General features: G+C 41.9%; 7 protein-coding genes across 7 annotated transcripts; 4 read left to right on the forward strand and 3 right to left on the reverse strand.

The window, feature by feature from the left end:
• Positions 1–12: 12 nt before the first annotated feature.
• Positions 13–4,340, forward strand: EAF01_009492 (uncharacterized protein). Its single transcript, XM_038917748.1, has 3 exons — positions 13–491; positions 554–4,085; positions 4,145–4,340. Exons 1-3 carry the CDS (start codon positions 283–285, stop codon positions 4,187–4,189), a joined length of 3,786 nt encoding a protein of 1,261 aa, XP_038766557.1. The 5' UTR covers positions 13–282; the 3' UTR covers positions 4,190–4,340.
• Positions 4,341–4,613: 273 nt separating this feature from the next.
• Positions 4,614–5,977, forward strand: EAF01_009493 (uncharacterized protein). The gene is made up of 2 exons (XM_038917749.1): positions 4,614–4,897; positions 4,977–5,977. The coding sequence occupies exons 1-2, from the start codon at positions 4,753–4,755 to the stop codon at positions 5,822–5,824; spliced, it is 993 nt and encodes a 330-aa protein (XP_038766558.1). The 5' UTR covers positions 4,614–4,752; the 3' UTR covers positions 5,825–5,977.
• A 2,551-nt stretch (positions 5,978–8,528) lies between these two features.
• On the forward strand, positions 8,529–9,580 carry EAF01_009494 (uncharacterized protein). Its single transcript, XM_038917750.1, has 2 exons — positions 8,529–9,084; positions 9,203–9,580. The coding sequence occupies exons 1-2, from the start codon at positions 8,771–8,773 to the stop codon at positions 9,327–9,329; spliced, it is 441 nt and encodes a 146-aa protein (XP_038766559.1). The 5' UTR covers positions 8,529–8,770; the 3' UTR covers positions 9,330–9,580.
• Positions 9,581–11,937: 2,357 nt separating this feature from the next.
• EAF01_009495 (uncharacterized protein) lies at positions 11,938–14,206 on the reverse strand (the record flags this gene model as incomplete). The annotated part of the gene is made up of 2 exons (XM_038917751.1): positions 12,993–14,206; positions 11,938–12,827 (listed from the first exon to the last, which is right to left on the reverse strand). The coding sequence occupies exons 1-2, from the start codon at positions 13,789–13,791 to the stop codon at positions 11,938–11,940; spliced, it is 1,689 nt and encodes a 562-aa protein (XP_038766560.1). The 5' UTR covers positions 13,792–14,206.
• A 1,828-nt stretch (positions 14,207–16,034) lies between these two features.
• EAF01_009496 (uncharacterized protein) lies at positions 16,035–16,823 on the reverse strand (the record flags this gene model as incomplete). Its single annotated transcript, XM_038917752.1, has 3 exons — positions 16,035–16,366; positions 16,448–16,516; positions 16,679–16,823. The coding sequence occupies 3 exons, from the start codon at positions 16,821–16,823 to the stop codon at positions 16,035–16,037; spliced, it is 546 nt and encodes a 181-aa protein (XP_038766561.1).
• A 1,262-nt stretch (positions 16,824–18,085) lies between these two features.
• On the reverse strand, positions 18,086–18,682 carry EAF01_009497 (uncharacterized protein; the record flags this gene model as incomplete). Its single annotated transcript, XM_038917753.1, has 2 exons — positions 18,086–18,510; positions 18,634–18,682. The coding sequence occupies 2 exons, from the start codon at positions 18,680–18,682 to the stop codon at positions 18,086–18,088; spliced, it is 474 nt and encodes a 157-aa protein (XP_038766562.1).
• Positions 18,683–21,500: 2,818 nt separating this feature from the next.
• On the forward strand, positions 21,501–23,763 carry EAF01_009498 (uncharacterized protein). The gene is made up of 2 exons (XM_038917754.1): positions 21,501–22,195; positions 22,407–23,763. The coding sequence occupies exons 1-2, from the start codon at positions 22,138–22,140 to the stop codon at positions 23,618–23,620; spliced, it is 1,272 nt and encodes a 423-aa protein (XP_038766563.1). The 5' UTR covers positions 21,501–22,137; the 3' UTR covers positions 23,621–23,763.
• Positions 23,764–27,121: the final 3,358 nt, after the last annotated feature.

The raw sequence follows: 27,121 nt of genomic DNA on the forward strand, positions 1-27,121 counted from the left end.
TAATCACGTGTCAGCTCTTTTTTAAGATTCACAATCCTACGGGCGGGATCTCTCGCTATGACCATCCGATTATGGGGAAAGGTGTTCACAGTGCTACTCCCTATAAACAATTCAACAGACCGCAACTTTTGCTGTCTTTACACGTCTCATACAATTTAAAATATACGAGTATTTTCCATTTGTCTCTACCGGTGTAGTGACAAAATCGGTTGAAAAGGCACACCGCGGCAAACTTTCCGCAGTGTAATCTGGCTTGTTAATTCTACAAATAGAGACGAGACAATGGTCCGTCTAAGGGAAATTCCCAGAACTGCGGCCTTCGCCTGGTCCCCAGGTCCAGAGACTCCTTTGGTTGTCACGGGTACCAGGGCTGGGGCTGTTGATGCGGATTTTTCTGATGAGACGAAGCTGGAGCTTTGGGATCTAAGCTTGGATAACGACGAGCAAGGTGTAGAACTACAACCTATTGCTAGCATTAGCACAGACTCCAGGTATGCCGATGGATTGTTTGTATCGAGCTTAAGGACTTCAGAAAGGCTAACTGTTCCATTAGATTTCACGACATTGCATGGGCACCAGCAAATGCAGACCATCCGCGGGGCATAATCGCAGGCGCACTTGAGAATGGATCGTTGGATTTATGGGATGCAGAGAAACTTATACAAGGAGCTGAGGATGCTTTCATGTCTAGGACGACGAAACATACGGGTGCTATCAAGTCTCTTCAGTTTAACCCATTGAAGCCACAAATCCTAGCTACTGCTGGCTCTAAGGGCGAGCTATTCATCTACGACGTAAACGATATCTCCAATCCATTTAGATTAGGCACAGCTGCCGCAAGATCGGATGACCTCGAATGTGTTGCATGGAATAGAAAAGTTCCCCATATTTTGGCAACTGGTGGAAGTGGAGGATATGTTACCGTCTGGGATTTGAAGACCAAGAAGGCTTCTCTACAATTGAGCAACAATCGAAAAGCGGTAGGAGCGATTGCATGGGACCCAAATAATGCGACAAAGCTTTTGACTGCTACACCCGACGATTCTACACCGGTCATTCTTTTGTGGGATCTCAGAAACTCAAATGCGCCTGAGCGTACTTTACAAGGGCATATGCAAGGAATTTTGTCATTGTCTTGGTGTCAACAAGATGCCGATCTTCTGATATCTTGCGGTAAAGATAATAGAACTTTGATCTGGAACCCTCAAACTGGGGAACAATATGGAGAATTCCCTGAAGTCACCAATTGGACCTTCCAGACTAGATTCAATCCGCACAACCCCGCATTGTCTGCCACTGCGTCCTTTGATGGAAAGATAGCTATTCAGACCTTACAAAATACAAACCCTACTGCATCCCAAGCCCCCGTTGCAGGTCCAATTGATGGCGAGGACTTTTTCACCAAGGCCCAAACTGAGCCTCAAGGGGCTTCATTTTCATTGAACAAAGCTCCTAAGTGGCTTGAACGACCGGTTGGAGCTTCTTTCGGATTTGGTGGCAAATTAGTGAGCTTTAACTTGTTACCAACTGTAGCAGGAAAGCCTAGATCCTCCAAGGTCCAAATTTCTCAATTCACGGTTGATTCAGACGTAGGATCTGCTACTGAGTCTTTCGAAAATGCCCTCAAATCCGGGGATATTAAGAGCATTTGTGAAACTCATATTGATCAGGCCAAGACCGAGGAAGAGAAGGCAGACTGGAAAGTTATCGAGACATTGATTGCAGCCAACCCTCGAAAGCAAGTCACCGAATACCTTGGATTCTCTGACATAGACGAGATTACGAATGGTGTATCAGGACTTGACGTAGAGGATGCTGAAAAGTCGGAAGAAGCGCCAGCTGATGCCAATGGAGAAGCAGGAAAGAACAATAGATTATCTACACTTTTCGATGGTGCCGAAGGTGATGATTTTTTGACGGATATCCCAGCAAATAAGGGAGCCAAGACGGATAATCCTTTCCATCTATTTGCTGAATCCGATTCGGCCTCGGAAAAACAAATTACCAAAGCTTTGATGCTTGGCCAGTTCGAAAAAGCGATGACTGTCTGTCTTAAGGAGGATCGTATCGCTGATGCATTCATAATTGCCAATTGTGGTGGAAAGGAGTTGTTAGATAAAGTTCAATCTGCCTACCTAGCCAAAAAGGCAGAAGGCCCCAACTATCTACGACTCCTTAGCTCAGTCATTGGCAAAAACTTGTGGGATGTTGTATACAATGCTGACCTGGAGAACTGGAAAGAGTCGATGGCAACTTTATGCACATATGCCGATCCAGCTCAATTCCCAGATCTCTGTGAGGCGCTTGGTGATAGGCTTTTGGAATCTGGCACTGCAAAGGATGCTTCATTCTGTTTCTTGGTTGGTTCAAAGTTGGAGAAGGTCATCAACATCTGGATTTCCGAACTTCAAGAGAACGAAAAGCATGGCATTGAAGAACAAGAAGGCGATTCTACATTCTCCGTACATGCAAAGTCACTCCAAAACTTTATCGAAAAGGTCACCGTATTCCGCAATGTCACCAAATTCCAAGATCCTGAGCAGAGTTTGACATCAGACTGGAAATTGGAAGCTTTGTATGACAAATATACAGAGTATGCAGACATTGTTGCTGCTCACGGGCATCTCTCAATTGCTGAAAGATATCTTGATCTTCTTCCAGCTCAGTATCCTGCTGCAGAAGTTGCACGAGACCGAGTCAAGCGTGCATCAAGAAAGGTTGCCCCTACCACTACCGCGAGACAGCCAGCAGCTTCGTCCAGAGTCCCAGCACGTGCTCAGCCAGCCGCATATCAACAGCCAATTCCTGCTGCTGTGGCACCCCCAGCCCAATCTGCTCCAAATCCGTACGCTCCACCTGCCGCTACTGCTCCAGCTTCTAATCCTTATGCGCCACCCACTTCAGGTGCTTCTAATCCATATGCACCTGCAGCAAGCGCTTACGCACCACAAGGTTACCAGCCACCACAACCATCTCAGCCTGCTTACGCACCTTCGTACGGAGCATACGGAGCAGCTCCATCAGGTTATGGAGCACCTCAACAATCATTTGGAGCCCCCCCTCCGAGAAACACAACTCCATCAGCTCCACCTCCATCTAAAGCTAAAGATATGACAAACTGGAATGACACACCTTTCGTAACAAAGGTTCCTACTGCTAGAAGAAGTACCCCTGTTGCAAATCCATTCCCAAATCAACAAGCTGCTTCAATGCCACCTCCAGCAAACCCATACGGTGCTTCCAGGGCAACACCCCCACCTCCTCCACCTAAGGGATCAGCCCCACCACGTATTAGTTCGCCATTGACGACTGCACCACCTCCTAGACCGTCATCCACGGCCAATGCATATACTCCTCAAGCACCCCCTGCTCAATCACCATATGCATCAATACCACCACCTACAATTCCTCGTGGAGCTTCTCCATATAATTCACCACCTGTCGGGGCTGCACCAACAAGCAGATACGCTCCATCTCCAGCAGCGCAACAATACTCTCAACCACCTCCATCAAATATTGCTCCACCTCCTCAGGGAGGTATGAGACCACCTCCATCTAACCCATATGCGCCACCGTCAGCTGCACCACCTAGCCAGTACGCGGCATCTCAATCACCATATGAAAGTCAGCCTCCACCTTCACAGTTCCAAAACCAAGGTCCTCCCCAAGGTCCTCCTCAGACTCAACAAGGGCCACCGCAAGGTCCTCCAATGGGCGGTTCTCGACCACCAACTGGGCCTCCTAGGGCTTCTGCCGTTGCAGCTGCTCCAGCAAAACCTAAGCACCCTGCTGGTGATAGATCACACATTCCTGAGTCTGCTCAGAGAATGGTCGAAATCTTCACGAGTGACATGCAAAGAGTAGCCTCGAAAGCTCCAGCAAATTTTGCTCCTCAAGTGAAAGACACTCAGAAGCGCCTCAACATCTTGTTTGATCATCTGAATAATGAGGAACTTGTAAAACCTGACACTATCGAGAAGTTGACTCAGTTGGCGGAAGCACTACAATCTGGTGACTACGAAACAGCAAGCAGGATGCAAGTCGACATTCATCGTGAAAAGCCTGATGAGTGTGGCAATTGGATGGTAAGTTTTATAGTTGTCTTCTTGGGATTCGAACGTAACATATACTAATGATCATACAGGTCGGTGTCAAACGATTAGTTAGCATGAGCAAAGTCACTCCTTAAAGTTGAAGCGATTAGTTTATTTTATTTTGAGAACTAAAATCCGGAACGAAGGAATGAGAATTAAGATGAGAGCGAAGCATGTGTGTATAGTAAAGAAATATTGCTAGAGTAAGAACTTATTCTTTATAATACTGCTTTTTTATCTTTACATTGAGAGTAACACCTATGATTGCAATTGTGTATTGATATAAATTGGCGAGGAATACCCTAGAAATGAGGTCTTTCTGGTCCTAGAAGTGGTGAACATGATACCAATCAACTTCTCTTATAGATTATGAATGAATCAATGATTTCCATTGTAAGAACCTTGAAATATTATACTGTGTGGTTGATACGATACCAATAATGCACAATTATTTGATTTCGTTAGTTCTATTAGCTGCAAGTCAAATCATTGTTAAAGCTAGTGCAATAATAAGTGCCTACTTGGTGACCCCTTCTAGCCTTTCCCACCAAAAAAAATCCCAGCTCCGGAAGCTTCCAACCACGTAAATAATAAACGACATCATCAAATCTGTCCAAGTCATCATCTTTCCATTTTCTCAACAAATTTTCTTATTAAAATGGCCGATACTTCTGAGCCAGCGGCAGAAACGCCATCTCAGAGACAGGCGCGCATTAGGAAGGAAAAGAGAGAAGCAAAAATTAGAGACGGGGGAAATGCAAGGTTGAATAAGATTATTGGATTAGGTGGTGGTTTACCTAGAGGTTTGTATTTTTCCTGTTTAGAGGCTATTTTGGATGGTTCTTTGAAATATATGTTGAATGAAGCTGATGGAGATTATAGAGGAGGTTCCATCGCCAGAGCCAGCGCCAGCGCAAACAGCTCCCAAGGCTACAAACCATGCGGATCCAGATGAAGTAGATATCTCGAATCATTATTATGAGCCGCAGACTCGCACGCCGATCCAGAGGTCTCAGAGTGGACAGCAACAACAGCAACTGAATGATGATCAGTTAAGACAAATGATGTTGGGTATGGATCCAGGCTCTTTGGGTGGTGCTCCTGGACAGAATCCATTTGGAGGAGCTCCTGGCCAAAACCCTTTCGCAGGTTTCCCAGGCATGGGAGGCGCACCCGGCGAAGACGGCGCAAACGATCCCATGATGCAAATGTTACAACAGATGATGGGAGGAATGGGTGGACCGCCGGGCGAAGGACAAACTGGCATGCCTTCATTTCCAGGTATGCCTGGTATGCCCGGTATAGGGATGGAGGGACAAGCTCAAGCCGCTGCTGTTGATCCTTATGCATATATTTGGCGCATAGTTCATGCTGTTTTCGCATTATCCCTCGGCTTGTACATAGCACTTACGACATCATTTACGGGCACGAAATACGCACGCGAGGCGTCGGGTTTGACGAATGATGGATTGAGCGCGGATAGTGTGCATTTCTTCTGGATCTTTGCAACAGCAGAGGTGGTCTTGTTGAGCAGCAGATTTTATTTGGAGAAGGGAGATTCGATGCCCGCTGGTATGATGGGGACAGTGATAGGTTTCTTGCCAGAGCCTTGGAAGAGTTATGTGGGCATGGCCTTGAGATATGGACGTATTTGGGGAACAGTTAGTGGAGATGCCATGGTTTGTGTTTTTGTGTTGGGAGTTTGTGCTTGGTTAAGAGGCGGCAACTAAAATACTTGGCATAGGTACTGAAAATTGCTAATGATGATGATGATGATGATGATTCCCTATCTATATGAGTTCTGGATATTATTTGTCCAAGGTTCCCTGATTCTCAATTCAGCTTATTGTTTGACACGGTCGGCAAGATATGATCTATCTGACTTGAACGATCACGATGAAATGAGAAATTACACATCTATTGTTCTAGTCATTTGCCGGGTGATTTTTAACCATGAATTCCTTTCCTGTTTCATCATAGGGATCCGAAATCAAATCTAGTCCTTAACATTGTGACCATTTTAAGCCTTTTTCTTCTGCAAGTGCAAGTGACAGATCTTTAAGATAGTCTATTCATGGACGTCAGAGAAGAAAGACTTCTTGAGATGTTGGTCTTGTCGTTGAGTGATGGCTGGAGTGCACAGTACGGGGAATATATGGGCATTCTTTTCAATCCAACCTTGCGTTGCGTTTTCCGTCATGTGAGCCTCAAGCGTTTATGGGATATGATTCATGATGTTCTTGACATCACATAAATAGCTAGTGCTGATCGATAAACACATATTGGAAATCTTGCATGCTATCTCAGGTTTAAGTATCCAACTAAACCCGCAATGGTTTGAGCGTGTCTTCCTACATTTGGTCTTTTGATTAATCAAGGGAAGTCTTTGTTGTCAGCGTGTAGGTAAAAGGATTGCATAGCCGAATTTGGGGAAGGGTAAATACAAATGGTTTGATAGTTGGTGATGAGAGGAAAACCGAAGAATGATGATGAGCTTAGTAGCAAAAAACAGAGGGAATTGAGGTAAATATTTGGACTTGGGCGTCTTGACTGATCTTAAGACGACAAGGGCAGGTGATTTTGTTTGAACGGCTTGGGGAAATGCAGTTTGGGGGTTCTAGGGATTCGGTCATGATTCTACAATTACAATAATCAAGTGGCAATATCTTGGCAATTGGCATCAACCCATCACATTTCTGCTTCTACCGCAACCTTAAGTACTTCCGTTGACTATGTACACAACAACCTTTCTTGTCAAATCTGTCGGCTTCGGCGTTTACAATTCTTCTTGTGTCTTTCGCAGTTATCCTTCCTCGAGAACCCATTTCCTTTGGCTCTTGAGTGCTTGCAACTTCCCACATCACAGAAGTGTCTTTCTGCATCCGGGTTGAGCTCGGAATGTACACCTGTATTGTGACGTACTAGATCTTTATGATACCAAAATCCGAATGATTTACATGAGGATATGTGGCATTTGAAAGGGAGAGTATGTGAGTTTGTATGAGCACTGAGGTCGGATATCAACATCAACAAGCCATACAATATGGATTTGCAAAAGAATTGGCACTTACTTTAACTCATATAGGAGTTTGAATCGTTTTTGACATTCTGAGCAAGTGTAGTGTTGAGCAACTGGTTGCGGATCTGGTTGTTCGGGTAAAATCTGAACAGTAGAATGATGATGATGATGATGATGTTGTTGTTGTTGGAATTGCTCCACGTGAGGATTGGAGACTGATGGATCTGAGTAAAGACTGTACTGAACCTGGCCTTCGCCAGGTTCTTCGACATATTCGACATATTCGAGAGCTTGCTGAAACTCTGCGTCTCCCGCAGGTAGATCTGGCAAAGTGGTGTAGGGAGTATAAGGCAGAGGATCAAAGTTTCCATGGTTGTCATCTTCAGCGAAAGAGCCTTCAATTCCATCAAGTCGTTTGTTTGTTTTCTGGGCCTCAGCCTGGGTACTTGAGTCGATTGAAGGATGAATAGGATATCTCCTGAGGTCTAAAAGGCTGGGATCGATAAATTCACGATGTAGATGATAATGTTCGTTTTCGTTCCCAGCGGTGTATTCCGAGAAGATAGGTTCTATTCGCTTTGAGCCTCCTTGCTCGTAGAGGAGGCCCCCGAATTAGGGTTAAGGTGGTGCAAAGAGTAGGAAGATGCTGAAGATGAATGAAAAAAAGAAGATCCTAAGGAGTGGCTGTGTAGGAAGAAAAGAGTGAGGAAGGACAGCGCCGCCTTTCGCGCCGTGAGGAGAAAAGAAAAAAGAAGGAAAGAAGGTGGGAAATTCGAGGGTTCTTATGATGCTCGAGATGTTGCTACAGCCAATCAGTCGTCATCATTGAATGTCTACACGTGTTGGAAGCGAGATCGCTCAACCAATATCCATTCGGTATTTTTATCACCCTGGTTGTAGGCCTCAAAATTGTAATGCTCCAATAAGCAGCGAGAATGCAAACAATACCGAATTTTCGATATTACGAACACGAATTTGTATTTCATTCTGCATGTATCGGCTATGAGAATGTTTCTTGGGGAATGTGATAGGTGGCCTCAAATGAGCATTGCCAATCATATTTGCTATCGTGACGCCGTCAAAATGGTATTGGGAGGCTGCATATATTCTCTATGCTAGGTGCTTAGTCCAAACGCAGATTGCCTTAGTTGTAGGCCTCATTTTTATAAGTCTACCAATTAATCGATTTCTTACTGAGGACGACAGAGAGTCTGAGATGCGAGAAGCTCACAGCCTATCATGAAAGTCTGCAGTCAAATCCAAAGACTTGATTACTCGACAATACTGCATGCCATGAGGGCGGGGTCTTCGGAGAGTTGCTGGCCAGGAAAGAATTAGCTTCCCATTTGTGTAAATCAGGCTCAGATGCTGACGACTTGGCTTGTTTAACGCCAATATGCTCGGGTTATTGGACATCTGATGCTTTCATCCTTTGAGGAATTACTCGCATCTTTCTTGATTTTGAACATCCGAGTCTCGAGTATTTCCAGTCCTCATTGCATATATATCGCTACCTGGGTTCTCAAATTTCATTTCAGTTGCTCTGCAATCGTCTCATATTACTACTACGTTGACTATCACCAAACTACAAGCCAAAACATCTATCCCCTACTCCAAATCAAACCATCCTCCACTTTACCACCTTCAAACCTACATCATGACCACCCTCTTCTGCTGTGATTCCCCCGAGTCCTTCCGTCCCCAAAAACTCACCCACCAACAAAAATTTACCACCTTCAAAGCCTGGGCCGAATACCCTCGCTCCTCCTCCGTCACAACTCCCACTGACCCAGAAGCTGACTCAAACCCCATCACTCCCACCACACCATACGCCATCCAATTTGTTCGACAAGTCAACTACGGTCCTCTTGAATCCAAACGCTACTTCATCCCTGATGAAACTTCCCCAGGAGACTTCATCGAAATCACCGAACAACATCTTATTCAAGCTAATTACCAGAAGTTGAATTCGTGAGTACATCATCCAGTTCTTTCTTATTTTAGATTTCAATATTTATTTCAAGATGAAGAACTCGCATGATATGATCCAACACGGGAAATGATGAATGATAAACTAACGAGTAAATAGATACAAAAACTTCAAATGCACCTCTCATAATAGATTCTTCGAGGTAAATATGTATCAGAAAGATCCGGTGAATGTTCATCACTGGCGAGCGAACATTGCCCGACCGGCAGGAGATATTGATCTCTGATGCGAATGTGGAGGAGAGAGGTGAGGAAAGTGATCTGTAGTCGTGAGTTTCTTGGATTGTGTTGTTGGAATGTGTTAGTTATTTGAGGGGATATCTTGATATTTGCTGTGCTGTACCACGGGGTTGGATTGCGATTTTTATTTAGTATGTTTGGGAGGAAATGAATAGTTGATTTGTAGATTTGTACGGAATTTTGTACGGATGTGAATATTTTTGATTCGTAATTTCATGATTTTACTCATATGTATTCGTCATGAAGGGAAGAGTGAGATGCACTAATGTTTGATAGTGAGACTGTGAATGCAATTGGGAAACTTCCATGTTGCGCAGGATTTTATATGTGTATCAAGTAATTCGATACTGATCAAGTCTGTAATATTAGAGATGAGTTCACCAGTGGGTGCACGAACTCACGGGACATGCGCTTTTTAAAAATACCCTTAAAATAAACAATCCTAAATATAAGCAATTAATTCAACTTCAAAATGCTATCGAATATATAATTAATTAAATATGAAATTATTTTTATTAATAAAAAATTATATAGAGAATATAATTCATTAACAAAATTAAAGTTTTATAATAAATTCGATCGATATTATATAAAAGAAAGTTTACACTTTATTTTAATTTAATTAGATTTATCAAAATCTATAGTTCATTAATAACTTTAAAAAAGAGATTTATTAAAAAGAAAAACCTTTAGAAAGACTTATAATCTTTTTAAGAATCTAAAGGGATCTATATCAATTAATAAGAATATTTATAAAATATTTGTTTTATTTTTTCAAAATAAATTATAAATTAAATCTTATAAAATGATAATTGATTACTTTAACTTGGGAGTAAAACAATGTTCACTATAGAAAAATTTAAAGAGATTTACAAATCAAGGTTAGCACTATAAAGCTACTTATTTAGAAAAATGTTTTAATAATTAAAACTATAGAAAACACATCATTTTCAGTGAAATGCATAAGTACAATAACCTTATTATGAAAGGATTTTGGAAATATATTCTATATATAGACGAAATATATATAGATCCTGCTTCTATAAGAAAGAGAGAGATACTAAAAGAAGCTAGAACTTGATATAAACTAGAAAATATAATAGAATATTTTTTATTAAAAAGTAATAAAATTTATTATAAAGTATAAGTTTTTTTTAAGAAAAAAGTTGAAAAATTTGAATTCTACTATAATAAGAAGGAATATACGGATAAATTGATACCTATATTTAAGTTTAAAAGGTGTTTTAAAACTAAAAGTCTTGAAGATTATAAGAAAAGACTTTATATATAAAAGAATGAAAAACTATATTCTAAGGATATTAAATCTTAGAACAATATTATAACACAAAAATACTATATAAAACAATTACTCCCTATTTATATAAAAACAATTGAAAGGTTATAGACAAAAAATTCTATATATAAATAACTTTTAATAAAGAATGGCAATAATTCTTATAAATTCCTTAAATATAATCTTATTTAAAAGCTTAGGAATATATACAATATTGAAAATTTATTTCATTCCTTTAATTCATCTAATTTAAATTCAATAGAAGGTATTTGGAATATATTAAAACAACAAATTCGAAAAAGATAATGAAAAACATTAAATAAATTGAAGAAGATTATACAGAACAAATAAAACAAAATCACATAAAAGGAAATTTAAAAAAGATATATAGAATTATCTTATAGATATAGAACTCTTATTAATACTAATAGGGGATATATATAATCGAAATTATAATAGTTATTAACTATTTAATTATAATATTATCTCATTTTGGGTTTTTTGAAGTTATACAGAGTGTTTTATAAGTCTGTGCACCTACTGATGGTTTGTAGGTGGGTTTTAGTCATATTTTTGTTGAAAAGAGAGAGAGAAATCGGAATGGTTGGATTTGCCGATGAAGTGTTCATAATTTTCGAGATTTGTTGAATTCTATTACACGGTAAAGCTTTAGGGAGAAGCTTTGCGGGAAACTTGGAAGTTGGAAGGAGAGACTTGGGAATTAGTCGGTTGCTGCTGTCGAGGAGATGGTTGAGAATTGAGTTATGATGTTTGAGAGAGGGGGTTTACTAGACTAAAGCAAATTCATCGGATGAAGCGTCGTATACCACTCTCATAGCGAAATACATTCCTATATTTATATACCAATTTCCTACATGGATACATTGCATACCTATTGGGAAGAAATTTATTTATTACTATCACAATCATAATCAAGAAGAAAAGCAATAGTATCAAAATACAAACTATACTGATAATTCTATATATATTGATTTAAGTTACCCACATTACCCTTTCGAAAAAGCGAGAATAAAAACACTTCAAAATATTTCAAAATAATGGATATCAAAAAGAAAAGAAAGAACGGAAGATGAAGAATCAGAAATAAAGCCAAAACCAAAAGCCAAACAAAATATCATACTCATACTCGTACTCGTAATCATGAAACATTAACATGAATGATGAAGAGAACTCGTGAAAATCAAAAAAAAAAACGAAATAGCAAAAACAATAAAAACTCGTAAACATAAAAAAGACATCAAACCATAACACATGATCTCCACCCCATCAAAAACACCTTCTTAGAAAAAGGCTCTCTTCGAAAACCTAACCTTCTTCTCTTTCTTCCCCTTCTTCCCACCAATCTTCTTCCCAATCCCCTCTCCCAGCTCACTCACTCTCCCTAGAAAATCCATAATCAAGACCCCCACCCAACCCATCGCATCACTCGCCCTATCCCTCACTTTCGACACAAACAAATACCATCTCAAGCGCAACGTCGCCAACTTCCCGGGTCTGCGAAATCTCTTCTCGTTATAATTCATTCCCGCATCATCATTCTTTTTCGTCCTGGAAAAATGTCCCATAATTCGTGCTCTCGTTGAGTTTGTCGCTGCTGTTGCTGTTCCTGTTTTCGTTTTCGTCTTCATTCCCATCTTCGCATGGATTTTCTTCTCTTTTTTCTTCTCCTTCTCGCTGAACGCCTCTCTCTCATCTTCATAATGCGCAGTAAACCATGGAAAAGCAGGCGCGCGCGCATCACCCCCCCTCAATCTCCCTCGCACCATAACCGCCACGCGAGCTTTCAATCCCTCGCCGCCTCCATCTCCCCCTTCGCTTATTGTCCGGCCGGTGCTCCGCCCCCAGCTGCCCCCTGATTCTGTGTTTCCACAGGCCCCTGTGTCCCGCTCGCTAGTGGGTGCGCTCCCGTCTCCCCGTCCTCGTGAATTGGCTCCATGGTTCCCTTCGTTGGGGATCCGGGGGGGCTCAACTGTGTCTTGGGAGGTAATTGCGGGGGGTTCGCCAACGATGTTGAAGTTTGTGTGGTTTGGATTGGCGTTAGCCCTTGAGGTTGCGCTGGAGTCTGGATTGGAGCCACGATGGGGGTTTCTCCAGTCGCAGCTGTAGCGTTTGCGGCGGAGGCTTCCGCTTCCTGACGCGCGAGCGCTTTGGCTTCTTCTTGTTGGATTCTCTATTATCATCAATCAGTATGCTATTCTTCTTTGTTTAGAAATCGTACAGAATGTTTATCGATCCATCTCGGAATCTAAAACCCGCAACGCAAAATCGAATGTGTGAGAGGGTAAAGATAAGGAGAGGAGGAGTAAGTGAAAGGGTAGAAAATAGGTCATCCAACCTGCAATTCGAGGCGCGACGTTCACCTCTTCGTCATCATCTTCCGATGATGTGGAACAAAAACGCGAGTGACGGTAGGAAAGAATTCGATGTCTCACCTGATCTAGAGTCATTCTCTTTTTTTCCTGTTTGGTCTGTGTTGGACTTGGGACCGGGGTTGCTACGACGGGAGCGACGGGGGTAACGGGGGCAACGGGAGCGACTGGTGTAGCTTCTACTGCTGGTGTTGCTGCTACAGCTCCGCTTGCAGTAGGAGTGGCGACGGCAGCTTTCTCATCAGTTTTTGCCTGTTTCTCCATTGTCCTCTTCTCCTTCAGTGCCACAAGCTTCTCTTTCAACCCCATCACCTTTGCTTTCACACCATTACCACTCTTCTTATTAGCATTCTCCTTCTCCACCATGATGCTCTCTCCCGAAGCACCACTATCCATAGTCTTAACCCCTTGACCCTTTCCCCCCTTAACCTTCTCAATCGCCAAAGCCGGTCCGGCCTTAACAACCCGTCCAACGCATTTTCCGCCCTCTCTGAACCCCTGCACTCCAGCTGCAAAGTGGACTTTACAATCATACCATTCCTTTCTCGCAGTCATGCATTTCTTCTTCTGTGCGTAAGCCTTCTCGGCCTTCTGCGCATTCTTGTATTCCTTAGCCGCATCTTCAGTTTGCGTGTGCAAATCCAATGCTGTTCCCGCAGCGGCTGGGGCAGCTCCTGCGGCAGCTTCAGCAGGTGTAGCGGGGAGAGGATTAACAGTATTTGTTGGAGCCGGGATCGGTCCAGTGGTGGTAGGAGTAGAAGACATGTTTGAATTTGTTCGAGAGCGAGAACTGCGTGGACGAATGGAGAGAAGACGACAGGTTATGTGCGGTCTTTGACGGGGGTGTGAGTGAAAGATTTTGAAAGATTTCCGAGGGCCCGGAGCGTAGATGCTGCGGGTGTAGTGTGCGGGATTATGTGATTATGAGGATGGAAATGAAGTGTGTGTGTCTGTCGGTGTGTCGAAGACTGTAAAAGTACTAAAGACTCGAGATGATGTCGTAGTCGGAAGAAGTGAATACAATCTGGGTATCTGGGTATCGAAAAGACAATCTTCTTAATGACAGCTACTAAAGACGACTCTTCGAAGAAAAAGGAATAGGGAAAAAAAGGTGCGAACATCTCCCTTCATAAGAACTTCCCAGAGCCAATTCCGTCATCGCTCCATCCACCACACTCTCTCGCATCCACCCCTCCCATCCCAACATCCCTCATTTCATCTCCAAACCAAGCGCGTCAAACTCCAAAAACTTTCCTCAAAAATCGATAGTACTGCATATCCCTTTGAAATTACCTCCTCATGCTCTTTCTCCCCAGCCAACCTCCCCCAACAAACTTCCATCTAGTATGCAACCTCCTTCCCAAACCGTCCCAAGTGACACGCACACAACTAGGAATTTGCTCGCTCTCCTCCTCTCATCCATAATGCCAATCGTTTCTCCCCCAATTCATTACTCAAACGGTTATTGTGCATGAATTCCCAAGCGTGTGGATCCCTGTCCCCGCACAGCCCGCGCATGATTTACAAATTTCATCTCAAGATTTGCGCTCGGTGGATATGGTCAAACCGTCTAGAAGGAATCTAGAAAGCAAAGAAGGAAAGGAAAGAAAAAGCGTTGGAAAGTTTTTGAAATTCCAAATCTTATCCAACTCCTCGGTACAAGCGTGTGAAGAAAGAATGTCATTTGATTGATGGATAGACAGAACTGAAAAGAACAGACACACCCCACACCATCTCGTGATCCGTAAGCGATTCAGAAAAATAGGAGAAAATCCCACGAACCCATGGAATTCAAAACGCGTTCGCGAAACAGTACGGTTCTCATGAATAATTCACAATTAGCACGTGTTTCCAATCTATCCAATCTCGATAGTCTTGTGTCAAGTCCAGCGTATACCACGAACTTTCCAAGCGGAGTGTCCGAACTCAAGCACAATATCTATTATGCGATGTGTGCATTCTCCATCGTAAACAACCGTTATTTCAAAGAGAAGCATGGGAAATCTTCTAGTGTACCGATATTCTTCCTTTTCTCTAACGCCTTACGCCTTATGGGGAACGGAGAATTTATCGTATAATTAATTCTTCATCCGCATGATTGTCTGAACTAACACTTTTCCATGTTTCAATAAAGACATCGATTGATCTACAGATGCTTGGTTAATTTCTTCATAAAGATTACAGTATGCAAGAAGACTAGCTAGCTAATTCTCGTATGCTCAAGTATACTACAGCATACCTACCAATCACCAATCAATCTAGATTCTCTACCCTCACATACATACCATGATTTGAATTACATAGATTCAATCTTCAAAGTACAGAATGAGCATAATCATGAATTTCGGATATCCATATATCCACCCGTCCCTCCGTCCATTCGTTTACACCTACCTACCAATCTATCTATCTATCTATCATTCCACCCTTTAACCATTCTCTTCGATTTCGGATATTGAGTTTCTTATACTCCCTATGCATTAAATGGAAGACTTCACCCGATACACCTATTCCTATTTTGATTTCGACTTCAATTTAGTGATATCCTGTATCCTTTATCCTCTGTCCTCTACTCTTCTCCTCATCTTCCCGCTCGACATCTGCATTTAAGATCATCCAAAAGTCCCAAACTAAAAATTTAAAGTTCATTCTGTAGAATGAAGAGATCCTTGCCCTCTAACGCTTTGTGATTCATGTGAAGGATCTGTCGTTAGTTTCTCTGAAAACGCTATACTCACGCAAGTGAATCGTAAAAAAGTCCAAGGATTAGGAGAGAAGGAAAATGTTTCCTGTGGTTTAATCTGTTATAGATCTACCACGACTGACTGATAGAAATCGCCAGCTAGCCTTTCACAATATTCGGCCTTGAGTGTTTTGTAACCACATCTCTGATCTCCTATCCCATTCCATCTCGAACTCATTCCCCATCGCCTCCCTCATACCCTCCCTTTCTTGCCCCAGCCCTTCCTAATCCCGTCAACCCCCTCTCCCTCTTCCCCTCACCGAAATCATCCAAATATAGCCTCTCCCGAATTCTCCCCCTCAAATCCCAACTCCGCTAACTTCCTCAATCGATTCTTATCCCTCTTCGCCTCCATCGCCCTCCTCTCCTTATCCAACTTATGCACCACCTCCGCATCCGCTTTCTCGTATCCTGGCGGCGCCTCATCATCTTTATCCAAATCTATTTCGCCCAGCAACAGTACATTTTCGCCGCGCACGAGAAACAGTCCGCGGGGTATATCGGCGTAGAGTCCAGGCTGCATTGCATCCTGAGGTGAGGAGGGAGTGGGAGGCGCAATGAATATCCGTTCGACGGTAGATTGAAGAACGATGTTTGCTGTAGTGGAATGTTTAGTGAGTGATGTGATGTGATGTGATATGATGTGATGGGGATGGAGAAGGGGAAATGGGTATATACCGAACTGATCCCAACTTCGGAGTATTCCAATAAGTTTTCTGCCATCGCGGAGAGAGATCATAAGTTTTTCTGTAAAGTGAAAAGGTTTTGATTAGTACATGTATGTATTCATCATCAGAGAGCTGTGTGTGCATCTTCTCAAGCCATGGATCTACCGCTAGTAGACTCCATGCAAATAGCCATGACACAACCAGTATTTCGAACATAGCTTCGCAGATGGGGAAATCTTACTATCAGTCAAGTCAAGTAGTTGCGCAGCAGTCGTAAACATTTGCGCCGGGAGTTGTTGATTCGGAGGAGGAGGTATTATACCAGCTCCTAGAGCTGGCATCTCAGCCCCTCCGTCTGGGCCTTGATATGTCGGTTGTTGATCCATCTTGTCGGTATCTTTAAAGGTAAAAAATCGATTATCGTAAGAGTGAGAGTTTCAACCAATCCATTCCGCGAGTTGACGATAAAAATCTCCAAAAGTTGAGGTTCGTGGACAAAATGATTAGTTTGGATGGATGGAGTGGAAGTAGAAGATTCAATGGTTGTGGTGATAGAGAGTGACCAATCGGTTGATAGACGCGCACTGTTAAAGTTGGGGTAAAGAAAAGACGCCTTGAAAAATGGATTTGGCTTATAATTTGATATCAGGATGAATTGAATAACGACCTTATTTTGAATTTTGTGGTGTCTATCTATTATTCCTATCTGGATTTGCAAAGTGAAAAAGACCCAAAACCTACGCGCTTTCCCATCAAAGTTATCTTGCAGAGGGTAGAGAAGAAATGATATGAAGAACATTGCTCTTGAAGATACCAGAAAATCCTGACCTCTGTGTATCTCTGTATTCCTCCTTAGACCTCCATGTTAAAGATCTCTCCTTAATTTTGGATGGCCATGAAGTGAGTACTTGTTCCTTAGATTTCCGTATTCAAGATGCTATTACTCCTCAAGTGTTAAGTCAAGGTTGGTAATGATATTTCTCTTTATTTCTCTATATATATTATTCGATGTCGAATCAATCCTTCCTGTTTTCCCTTTGTTTTCTTTCCCAATGTTAATAGAAATGTCCATGGACGGTTAGTAAACACACTGTCCACTTGATAAGATATAGCAAGAACAGTACAAGTTAGTACTCAAGTACTTTAGTGAAAATCTCAAAATGTGATATGTCATGGCGCTTTTGGGGAGATATGTAACAATGAAGGTGTCGAAAAACCTCAAAGTAAGTAAATATATGATGTTCAATAGAAAAAATGACCATAGAACAACATGTGAGTGATGTGAACACACTGCATTAGATCCGACTTTATTTTGCCATCTAGTGCAGACCAAAAAAAGAAGAGTAAAGCAGCAATTTTCTTGGAGAAAACCAACCAACCAACCCAAAAATAAAATGCTCAAAATATCTCTTTTACTTATTTTTTTTTTTTCAACGGAACCCGGTATCCACAACTCGTTGAATTGACACTGCAACTGGTGTGTATACAGTACGACCGATCTCAAAAACTCATCACTGCTCAATCCCGACTCGATCGGATGGAAAGGAATATATTTGTGAATCGTCGTGTGCTGTGTACTGTGTATCGTTGTTTCTTCGACCGTCCTCCTACAGCGAATTGTTGGAGAATAAACACCGGGCCCCCAAGGCTACCGTTGAATGGTACAACGTTCCAGAGCCTGTAATAATTCTGGACGCTCTTGAAGATCCTGTTTTGCCTCTGAATATGTCGCCCACTTTCGATTCCTCTTATGCCTCTCGGGCCATTCTTTCTCTTCGCTTGTAACGGTGACTTGGAAGAATTGGTAAAGTGCTTTGGGTGCATTTTTCGAGATTTGTTTGGCAGTTCTGGTTTCGGTGATTTGGCCCAAATCATAATCGACGGTACAGACTATTCCTGCCTCCTCCCATGCTTCACGTTGCGCTGCTTGAATGCATTCTTCATCCGTCTCCCATCCACCTTTAGGTAAAACCCATGCGTTCCGACGTGTAGATTGTATAAGGAGGACGTGAGTTTTTGCTTGGTTCAAAGGGACAACTCCTGCAACGAGTCTTTCTCCTTCTGGGCCATAACCTGTGTTCCAAAAAGGAGGATGTAAGCCTATGAACATTCCGGATTTGGACGTAGGGGAATGTCAAAGGTAAGAGGTAAAAAGTACGAATGCGCCAAATGTCATAGAGGAATTGCAAAACGTACGTTGGTTATTTCTCCCAGTACGAGACTCCATCGGAAGACCTGTTGCCATGATGAAGGTGATGCTTCACCTGTAGGGTGCTGATGCACAGTGCAGGAAGCACAATTCGTTGTTGTAAATCAAATAATTAAAAGTTCGTTGAGATAAAGTTCGGCTGCGGGAGGGAGTTGAGTAGGCTACTGTAACTTTTTTTTTTCTTTTCTTGAAAAAGGATCAAGAAGCGCAATCGTGCATGCTATCTTGGAGTAGGCTGGGAGGGAGTTTTCAATATCGAATCGGAAATTTGTTTGGATATTGTAAGAATTTAAAGACAATATTTATTAATCAGTGGTAATTTAATTGATTGTCATTATGTGTTGGACATGTATCAGACAATTCGGATTTTGACGAAGAAGAAGAAGAAGAAGAAGAAGAGGGCGAAGATGGAGAAGATGGAGAAGGAGAAGAAGGAGAAAGGGGGTATAAGTTTATGAGTGTGTATGCGTGTGTATGTGTACGGTATGTGTGTGTATGTGTATATGTGTGTGTGTAGAGAATGGAGTCAGTCTTCTTTGGAAGATTTTGAAATAATGACTGACTGAATTCCAATTGGAAAGTACTGACTGGTTTTGAAAGTGCAGGTGAGGTGAGGTGAGGTGAGGTGAGGTGAAGTGAGGTGATGGGAAGGGGTTACTACTACTCAAATCACAGTCCAGTAAAGTAAAGCAAAGCAAGTACAGTGCAAGTGCAAATGCAGTACGATTTACGGCAAGGCTTGCTACAACAATAAAACATCCACTTGTTTTTCTCACTAACCTATTTAATTTTAAAATCTTTCCAACTTTGTATGAAAGAAAAGGTTCGAACTTCGGAGTAAACGGAGAAGGAGAGGTCAAACCGTCAAACCGTCAAAGAGAGGGATCGAAGAAGGGCTAGCCTCTAGCTTGCTTGGGATATATCTTTTGGAGATGGTATTACCATATACCTAGTAGGTAGGGAGTTCCGTGTCTCGTGCCTTTTTTCCTAATATCGGTATCGGAGTCATATTTGTAGATTTTTAATTATGTGTATATATGTATATATATATACTCACTCGTATATGTGTGTGTGTATACATGGCGGAAATAGATCAACACCTAAAAGGAGAATTGTTCATTTCTACCTTGAAAGTTGGTTGATGGGTGTTCAGAACAAAGCAAGAATTACAGCAAGAATTACAGCAGGATGTATGACTGACTATGTATGTGTGAACTTTACAATGAATCATTCTTGGGATATTTCGAGCATACCGGTACCTAGGTAGGCATCTTACTTACCTGGATAGCATTAGCATTAGCATTACAAACCAATAAGGCGTGGGTAGCAAGAAGGTAGACCCTTTACCAATTTCTGTCGACGGCATCTCTTTCTATATATGAACACGTGGAAAATGCACAAAGAACTTGTAGGTGCCTTTAACCACTATTGTAACGGTGAATTCCAGCCAGGTGTGAATGGGTAGCACGATCTAGAAGCGGTAAATGATGAGTGGCGTTTCAATATAAACGTTGAGATCAATAACTACCCAGTACTACCTACCTATCCATTGCTACATTGAATTCTATCCTGTCCTGTCCTGTCCTGTCCTGTCTGATTTGCATCCAAAAGCTTCAATCTCGATAACTGGTAATATATCTAACCGCCAATATATCTTTTGACTCCGTACTGCATCATTCGGGAATTCCAAACGACGATTCCTAATTTGCTTATTCTTTCATTCCAAGACTGAGTGGGGGTTTACCGAGCCGTTGTAATGTTAATACATGTATCATCACATCCATCACGCAGGTGAATATCTTAAATGAGGAGGTAGGCACTCTCGAGGCACCTTTCTTTGTCTGTTTGATGATCGGTAACGATCGTATGTCTCGTCTCCTGATCTTCTCTCCAGCTGGCGACTCGAAGCTACAAACTATTGATCCCCCATCAAAAGAATCACTGCAACAACAATTAGGGGTAAAGGGGATGATCGCTAGGAAGTACACAGTTTGTTAATTATACATACCGGTACCTAGGTGGGTAAATTCTACCCTTGTTGCCCATACGACGATTCTAAGTACGGACAGTAAAGGACTGACTACCATACAACGTGCTCACTTATTTTCATCTCCAATCATTCGACCGGCCTATCACTTACTTTCGTGGAAGAAGCAACACCTGGATAGATTGAGCCGCAAAAGCCGCAACCAGTACAGGACAGGACAGTACATGCCATGCATACCGACATCAGCATCGGCATCGGACCTGTTTTTCTATCCAAAACCAAGTTAGCCCATCCAATTCACCAATCCTCATAATTGGTTCGACGGAGAGTACAGAATAGAGTAATACAGAACCACATATACTCCTACAATTTCTGAGTATCAAACAATGTATGTCATTCCCCCACCAACTCAAAATCGATCTTCTCATGCTTCGATTATTTGATTGTTATGTTAGTTATACAGTTGTATAAGTTTGAATCGAAAACCTATTAGAATAATGGACTTACCAAATCAAACTTCATTCTAGTCTCGAGCTCTCATTATCTTTTCTTGAACGCGGGGTTGACAACACAAACCCAACTAATAGCACCCACTTTCTACTCTACTCCTGATTCCACTGCCTACTCCCACTCTGTCTCTCAATATCACTCCCACTCTCATCTGCACTCACTCCTACTTCATTCCCGCGAATTATCTACCCGTCCGTAGCCATACAACAAGAACAGCAGCAACAGCAGCAACAATATCAACATCCATCATCTCACAGCCAATATCGGCCTTGTCACCTTGGGCTGTTTCCACGTCATGCAAACCCCAGTCTCGCTTCTTTCGCCCCTTGGTAAGTTCTAACGTTCGTTATTGGAGAACCAGGAAATCAGAAAGACACCCCATTATGGATTCTGGTATTCATCATTGACCAATAAATTGACCTCGTGGGTAAATGGCTTGATGTTAATTCATCTTGGTTTCTCATCATCATCTTCTTTCCTTCCTGAGCAACTTTCCTCGCAATGCCATCTTTTTCTTTGGTATTTGTCACGCTGCATGCTGTATATTGTACAAATATACAAATGAAACATATCTACCTAGATGCTGCGTAGTAGTACTACATTGTATACATTCCAAGAATATCACGGGGAATTTGATGAGATTCCTTGGTAGTTAATTATTGGTCACAATCACCATCTCCTTTCATATGGTTTAACAATAACCCCACTTCATCCTGTTCATCCTGTTCATCCTGTTCATTCAGTTCCCAGAAACACGGCTGAACCAGAAATCCAAAACTTATCGTCATACAAGTGTTACCATTCTGCAATCGTCACGATCATTGTAAAAGAATCATACAATCCCTTTTCTCCAGTCTCACATTGAAATTTGAAATTATCATCACCGGATTTGCATTGTAGCACAAAAACAGATGGCACCGCAGATTTCAGTATCTTTTGGATGGAAGAAATGAATCGTTGTGATAAAATTGTTATCAATTTGCTGACTTGATTCATGCGATTTCTAGGCTACAGTAACAACAGTTGTGGATATTGTCACAATGATTCAGGCAGTTAGTTACATATTTTCATTACCTACCTACAAATCTACATTCTTGGCAATATCATGCCATGTGTCTCTATAACATGTGCTTCTTTTAATAAGGAAATTGCTTCCTTTCTCATATTCAATATTGTTGAATATTTAAAAATTCGTTGCTCACAGGCTTCGTTCAAGCTTCCACGGCGTGCAAAGGCCATTCATTTATTTATTTCTATCTCCAGGCTATTCGTACTACGCCAGAACCCAAACACTTCAGCCAGAATTTTATCAAGGACTTCTCGATCGAGGATGGAGACGCTCAGGCACCCTTCTCTATAAACCCGATCTTCGAAAATCATGTTGTCCACAATATGCCATTCGTCTAGACTCTCACCAATTCCGGCCAACAAAAGATCAACGGCAAGTATTAAATCGTTTCAACAAATATGTCCTCGGAGATACATATACGAAAGAAGCAGCAAGATTATATCCTAAATCACGCGAGCAAGCTAAGAAATGTAACACGGACTTTGATCTCGAGGAAAGAATTCATGAAGGGGAAAAGCAAAAGGTCAAAACGCCACCAGAGCCAGCACATACTTTTACTGTGACGTTGGAAACAGATGAGTTTACAGAAGAAAAATATACTCTTTTTGAAAATTACCAACGGATTGTTCATCATGAACCTCCTGATAGAATAAGTAAAGGAGGTTTCAAAAATTTCCTCTGCTCTTCCCCTTTACCACGAAGCACCACAACCATCGACGACAAAACCAAACATCTAGGTTCCTACCACCAATGTTATCGTCTGGATGGAAAATTGATCGCAGTAGGCGTCCTAGATCTCCTCCCTAAGTGCGTCAGCGCAGTCTACTTCATGTATCACGAATCGGTACATTCTCACGGCTTTGGAAAATTAGGCGCAGTGCGAGAAATTGCACTAGCGAAAGAAGAGGGTTATCAATATTGGTATGCAGGATTTTACATTCACACTTGTGTGAAGATGAGATATAAAGGGGATTACAGCCCTCAATATATTCTAGATCCGGAAACGTACAATTGGATAATCTTTGATGAACATTTGAGGGGACGATTTGACGAGAGGAAATATGTCAGCGAGACTCAAATAGCTTCGGAATCCTCGGAATCTTCAATACGAAACTCGGATTCAAATAACACGCCGGATGAAGATCAATCAGCCCTCTACAACGCAGATAGTAAACCCATCTTCGAAACTTCCATGCCGGGTCTCCTTTCTAAATCAGACATCCTAACAAAATCCCCACTCGATCATGTTAAAATCCGCCTCGGCCAACGTGTGCACGAGACGCACGAGCTGGTGAGCTGGGAGAACGATAGTGTAGGGGATGTGGATAGTCTCAAGGGCATTATTGCAGAGTTGATTAGTGCGGTGGGAGTGCGGCTGGCGGGGGAAATGGTGGTTTATTTTCGATGAGGGGTAGGGAGGCGAAGAGTGTGCGCATTGCATTGTAGGGAGGAGCGAGGGCGATGCATTAGAAGGTAGATACCTAGGTAGATAATTGGGGACGAAGGAATTACATGACATTATAATATAATGTGACGATTATACTCACATTCTCATATCCCCGAATTTGATACACAATTTCTGTGTTCGTTATGTTATGTTGTATTATGTTATATTATATTATATTATATAAATCGTCTGTTTCAACACACACATATACTTATTCATTACGCTTCTTCATAAAAGAGAAGTTGAAGAAGTATCGACCTATACCTAACTTTTCGAACCATTGCTTTTCTTCTTCCTTGGGGTGAAAAGAGATGGAGGGCTAATCAAGTCGGGGAGAGTAGAGAGGAATAAAAGGGGGGGGGAGAGAGAAGAAAAGGGATGCAAAGACGAAAGGAGGAATGGATATCATGGGGGTTGTGTCTGATGTCTAGTGTCTAATGTCTAGTGTCTAGGGGGGTTGCAACACAAAAGATTATATATTTCATCACCAAGACTTATGTAGCCTGAGCTTATTGCAAAGATAAATTATCCATACTGAAGCTCGCTCGTATTGGAAAGCTCCTCGATGCATGTGCATTTTTAAAGTTCGGAAATTTTGAAACCCCTTCCACCTATTTAGAAAACAAATGTCGCGCCAAAAGTCGAGCATTATAATTCGTTCAAGAGGAGAGCAATGATATCAAATTCTCCCAAATGCCAGCCAGAATATTACTGCGCTTCACACCTTTCGTTCGTTCACCCATTCCTTGATTACATCGAGGAGATGGTCATGTAAGTTCCATGAGGGTAACTCTGCCAGACTCATTAATCATAACAACATTATATCATAGACGTCACAGGAAGTAGGTCTACAATTGGGCAGGAACTGCATCGCCTTTCGGTTGTTCGGTGATCCCCATTCTATACGATCCCGCTTGACCTGGATGTTACTCAAGTCGGATCGCTTTGGAGATGAGCCACCCATGAAGAGAGTATCAATCCAAAGAGGTCGTTTATCCGTTTGAAAGTATTGGTGATCTTGAGAAAGAACTAACTTCTTACAGTCGGCACTTATGTCAGAGATCTACTGCAAAGTCCATATAGAGTGTTCTGTTTCTGGACGGCCCCAAACCCTGATGATAGTACTGTCGAACGTGGAACTTCCGTGGCTTGAAACTAGTACACAACTTTTAGATGAGAATGCAACTGTTGTCATGCAGTAGGCTCGGTTTTGTTCTCCACATGGTTGAGATAGTGTTTGGATATGTCGTAGATGGGAGTTTTAAATTGTGATGGCGTACTCAGATGAGCGCATCACTGTTAATTGCTTGGATTTTGGCAGGTACGAAATGGCTTCAATGATTCCAGAATATCCATTTACAATCTCTATGCAAAGCGGTCGCTTGGAAGTGATGTCTAGTTTCCTAATGGTGCCATCACTGAAGCCCAAAATCAACAATTCGTCATTCGGTGAAAGTGACATTTCTATTGGGTGAAATTGCTCCTCTAGATCCAATCGCTTTTGTACGAGTGAGTATATAGATAACCTGTCTTCCAGCAAATCAACTGTTTTATCGATCTCAGACAGGAGCTCGAAGCCGAATAATTCCAAATGTTCATCAATCGTTCTTTGGTGTTTCCGAACAGTTTGAAGTATATCATTCTGCGGATCAGCCAGGACAAAATTTCTAAAGAAACGTGTAGATCCGTTCCATGAAAGATGAGCAGACAATCGGATTTGGTATTCCAATATCGCAGCGTAGAGATCGATGATGGCTGATCGCCATGAACGATTCAAGTCCTGCAGATACAATTTTGCGTTTGTCTGACTGCATAGAAGCTGTTAGCTTTCAGAAGTACTGTAAAAAATACCATCCTAGCTTTTCTAATTTCCGAGCTCCTTCATTACGTAAAAAAGTGCATGTCAAATTGCAGATTTCTGGAGTATCGGGCAATAGTATTAAAAGGGTAGATTCATATCCAATGTCTCAATTTCAGAAGGTGTTTCGAATGCTCGAACTTTTCAAAAAGATTCCTGCACTCCATCGAAGCACAACTAAAGATTGAACATTCCATCTTGTAGAACGTATTTCGTTTGCCCTAAATCCTTGATTTAAAGTTTGTGCGTGATCCACGAGATGAGATAGAGAGAATGTTATTGAAGCAAAAATCGAGCAAGTACCTTTGTGGTTCCTTCTATAATCGACGCTCGACAACTTCGGAACGAATTAGCGCGTGGCAAATTTCTTCAAACCCCGTAAGAGCATCTTCGTCTTGAGTAATAGGGTTTAAAAGGAGCTGTTCACGTGTCATGTCAGGATAGAATCTCTCAATATATAAGAAAATAAATCTCAAAAATACAGGAAGAAAGATAAGAACACCCGCCTATGCCAACGAAGCATGTGGATCGCCAGATATTGCCGTTGTGATGAAGTCTTCACCATTTATCATCATCTTGACACTTTGACCAAGCACTCTGTTAATTCCAGTGAGACGACTAGTTTTCCAAGCCTCGACTTGGACTTCGAGAATAATTCTCTAAAATAACAATGTATCTTCCATATCTGTAATAGACGATATTGGAGGAGTTTCATCGTCGCTGCTCTCGATCCGTTCGTGTTTGCTTGCATCTACTACATGTTTCGCCACTGTGAGGAGTTGTGAATGTTTATCAGTGAAGATATTCCCATTGACGAGATATATTGCACAGGCGAGCACACAATCATCGGGCTCACATACCTAATCGATATTGGCTCAACAAATCTCGTTCATATCCACCAACAAGCTTACCATGCTTCGGATCTCGACAAAGTTTCTCACGAGCTTCCGTCCAGAGTGAGATCCGATCTTCATGCTTCGCAGAAGCAGCAACAACAGTAGTAGGAGTAGGAGAACAACCAACACTATCAAGAATCGTATCATCTAATTGCGCGCTAGGAAGCCCTCGAGAAGGCCCATCAACAGCCTCATCCTCAACTAACTCAAGCACTTGGCCATCTGACCTCGCCCGAATCTTCAGCTGAAGTCTACGGGGCAAACAATTGCGGAACTTCAAAAACTTTCCGTGTTTTTGTAGTTTCGACGAATTACAATCTGGATATGAATTAATGTGCGAGAAACTTCTCAAGAAATGGCGAGCCTTATGCATCATCTGCATTGCAGTCTTCCCTGCACATCGATACCCATCTTCACATCTCACCACAATTTCAATTACAATCACAGGCATACAAACTCTATTCATCTCCCGCAATCTGAAAAAACATCATATTTATTGCTCTACTTTCATTTAAGAAGGAAGGGGTATGTCCTTAAAAAACAACAATAGCAAATAACCCAAAATACAAGACGCCGAACGCTCAATGCCTTCTTTGCTTTTTCAGCCAGCAGAACTAGAACCAAAATTGCAATACAAGAATACCCATGTAGCAGGTGTCCAAATCACTTATCCTTATCCCATATGTATGTTCAACAATGATTAATTCT

Source organism: Botrytis porri (genome assembly GCF_014898465.1).
Source record: "Botrytis porri strain MUCL 3234 chromosome Unknown BPOR_014, whole genome shotgun sequence".
In the NCBI taxonomy this organism is placed as follows: domain Eukaryota; kingdom Fungi; phylum Ascomycota; class Leotiomycetes; order Helotiales; family Sclerotiniaceae; genus Botrytis; species Botrytis porri.

Coding starts and splice junctions, on each gene's coding strand:
- EAF01_009494 (XM_038917750.1), top strand. CDS start 8,771: ATGACCACCCTCTTCTGCTGTGATTCCCCCGAGTCCTTCCGTCCCCAA. Junction 9,085..9,202: donor AATTACCAGAAGTTGAATTC/GTGAGTACATCA, acceptor ACGAGTAAATAG/ATACAAAAACTTCAAATGCA.
- EAF01_009493 (XM_038917749.1), top strand. CDS start 4,753: ATGGCCGATACTTCTGAGCCAGCGGCAGAAACGCCATCTCAGAGACAG. Junction 4,898..4,976: donor AGGTGGTGGTTTACCTAGAG/GTTTGTATTTTT, acceptor TGGAGATTATAG/AGGAGGTTCCATCGCCAGAG.
- EAF01_009492 (XM_038917748.1), top strand. CDS start 283: ATGGTCCGTCTAAGGGAAATTCCCAGAACTGCGGCCTTCGCCTGGTCC. Junction 492..553: donor AGCATTAGCACAGACTCCAG/GTATGCCGATGG, acceptor CTGTTCCATTAG/ATTTCACGACATTGCATGGG. Junction 4,086..4,144: donor ATGAGTGTGGCAATTGGATG/GTAAGTTTTATA, acceptor ATGATCATACAG/GTCGGTGTCAAACGATTAGT.
- EAF01_009498 (XM_038917754.1), top strand. CDS start 22,138: ATGCGATTTCTAGGCTACAGTAACAACAGTTGTGGATATTGTCACAAT. Junction 22,196..22,406: donor TTGTCACAATGATTCAGGCA/GTTAGTTACATA, acceptor TTCTATCTCCAG/GCTATTCGTACTACGCCAGA.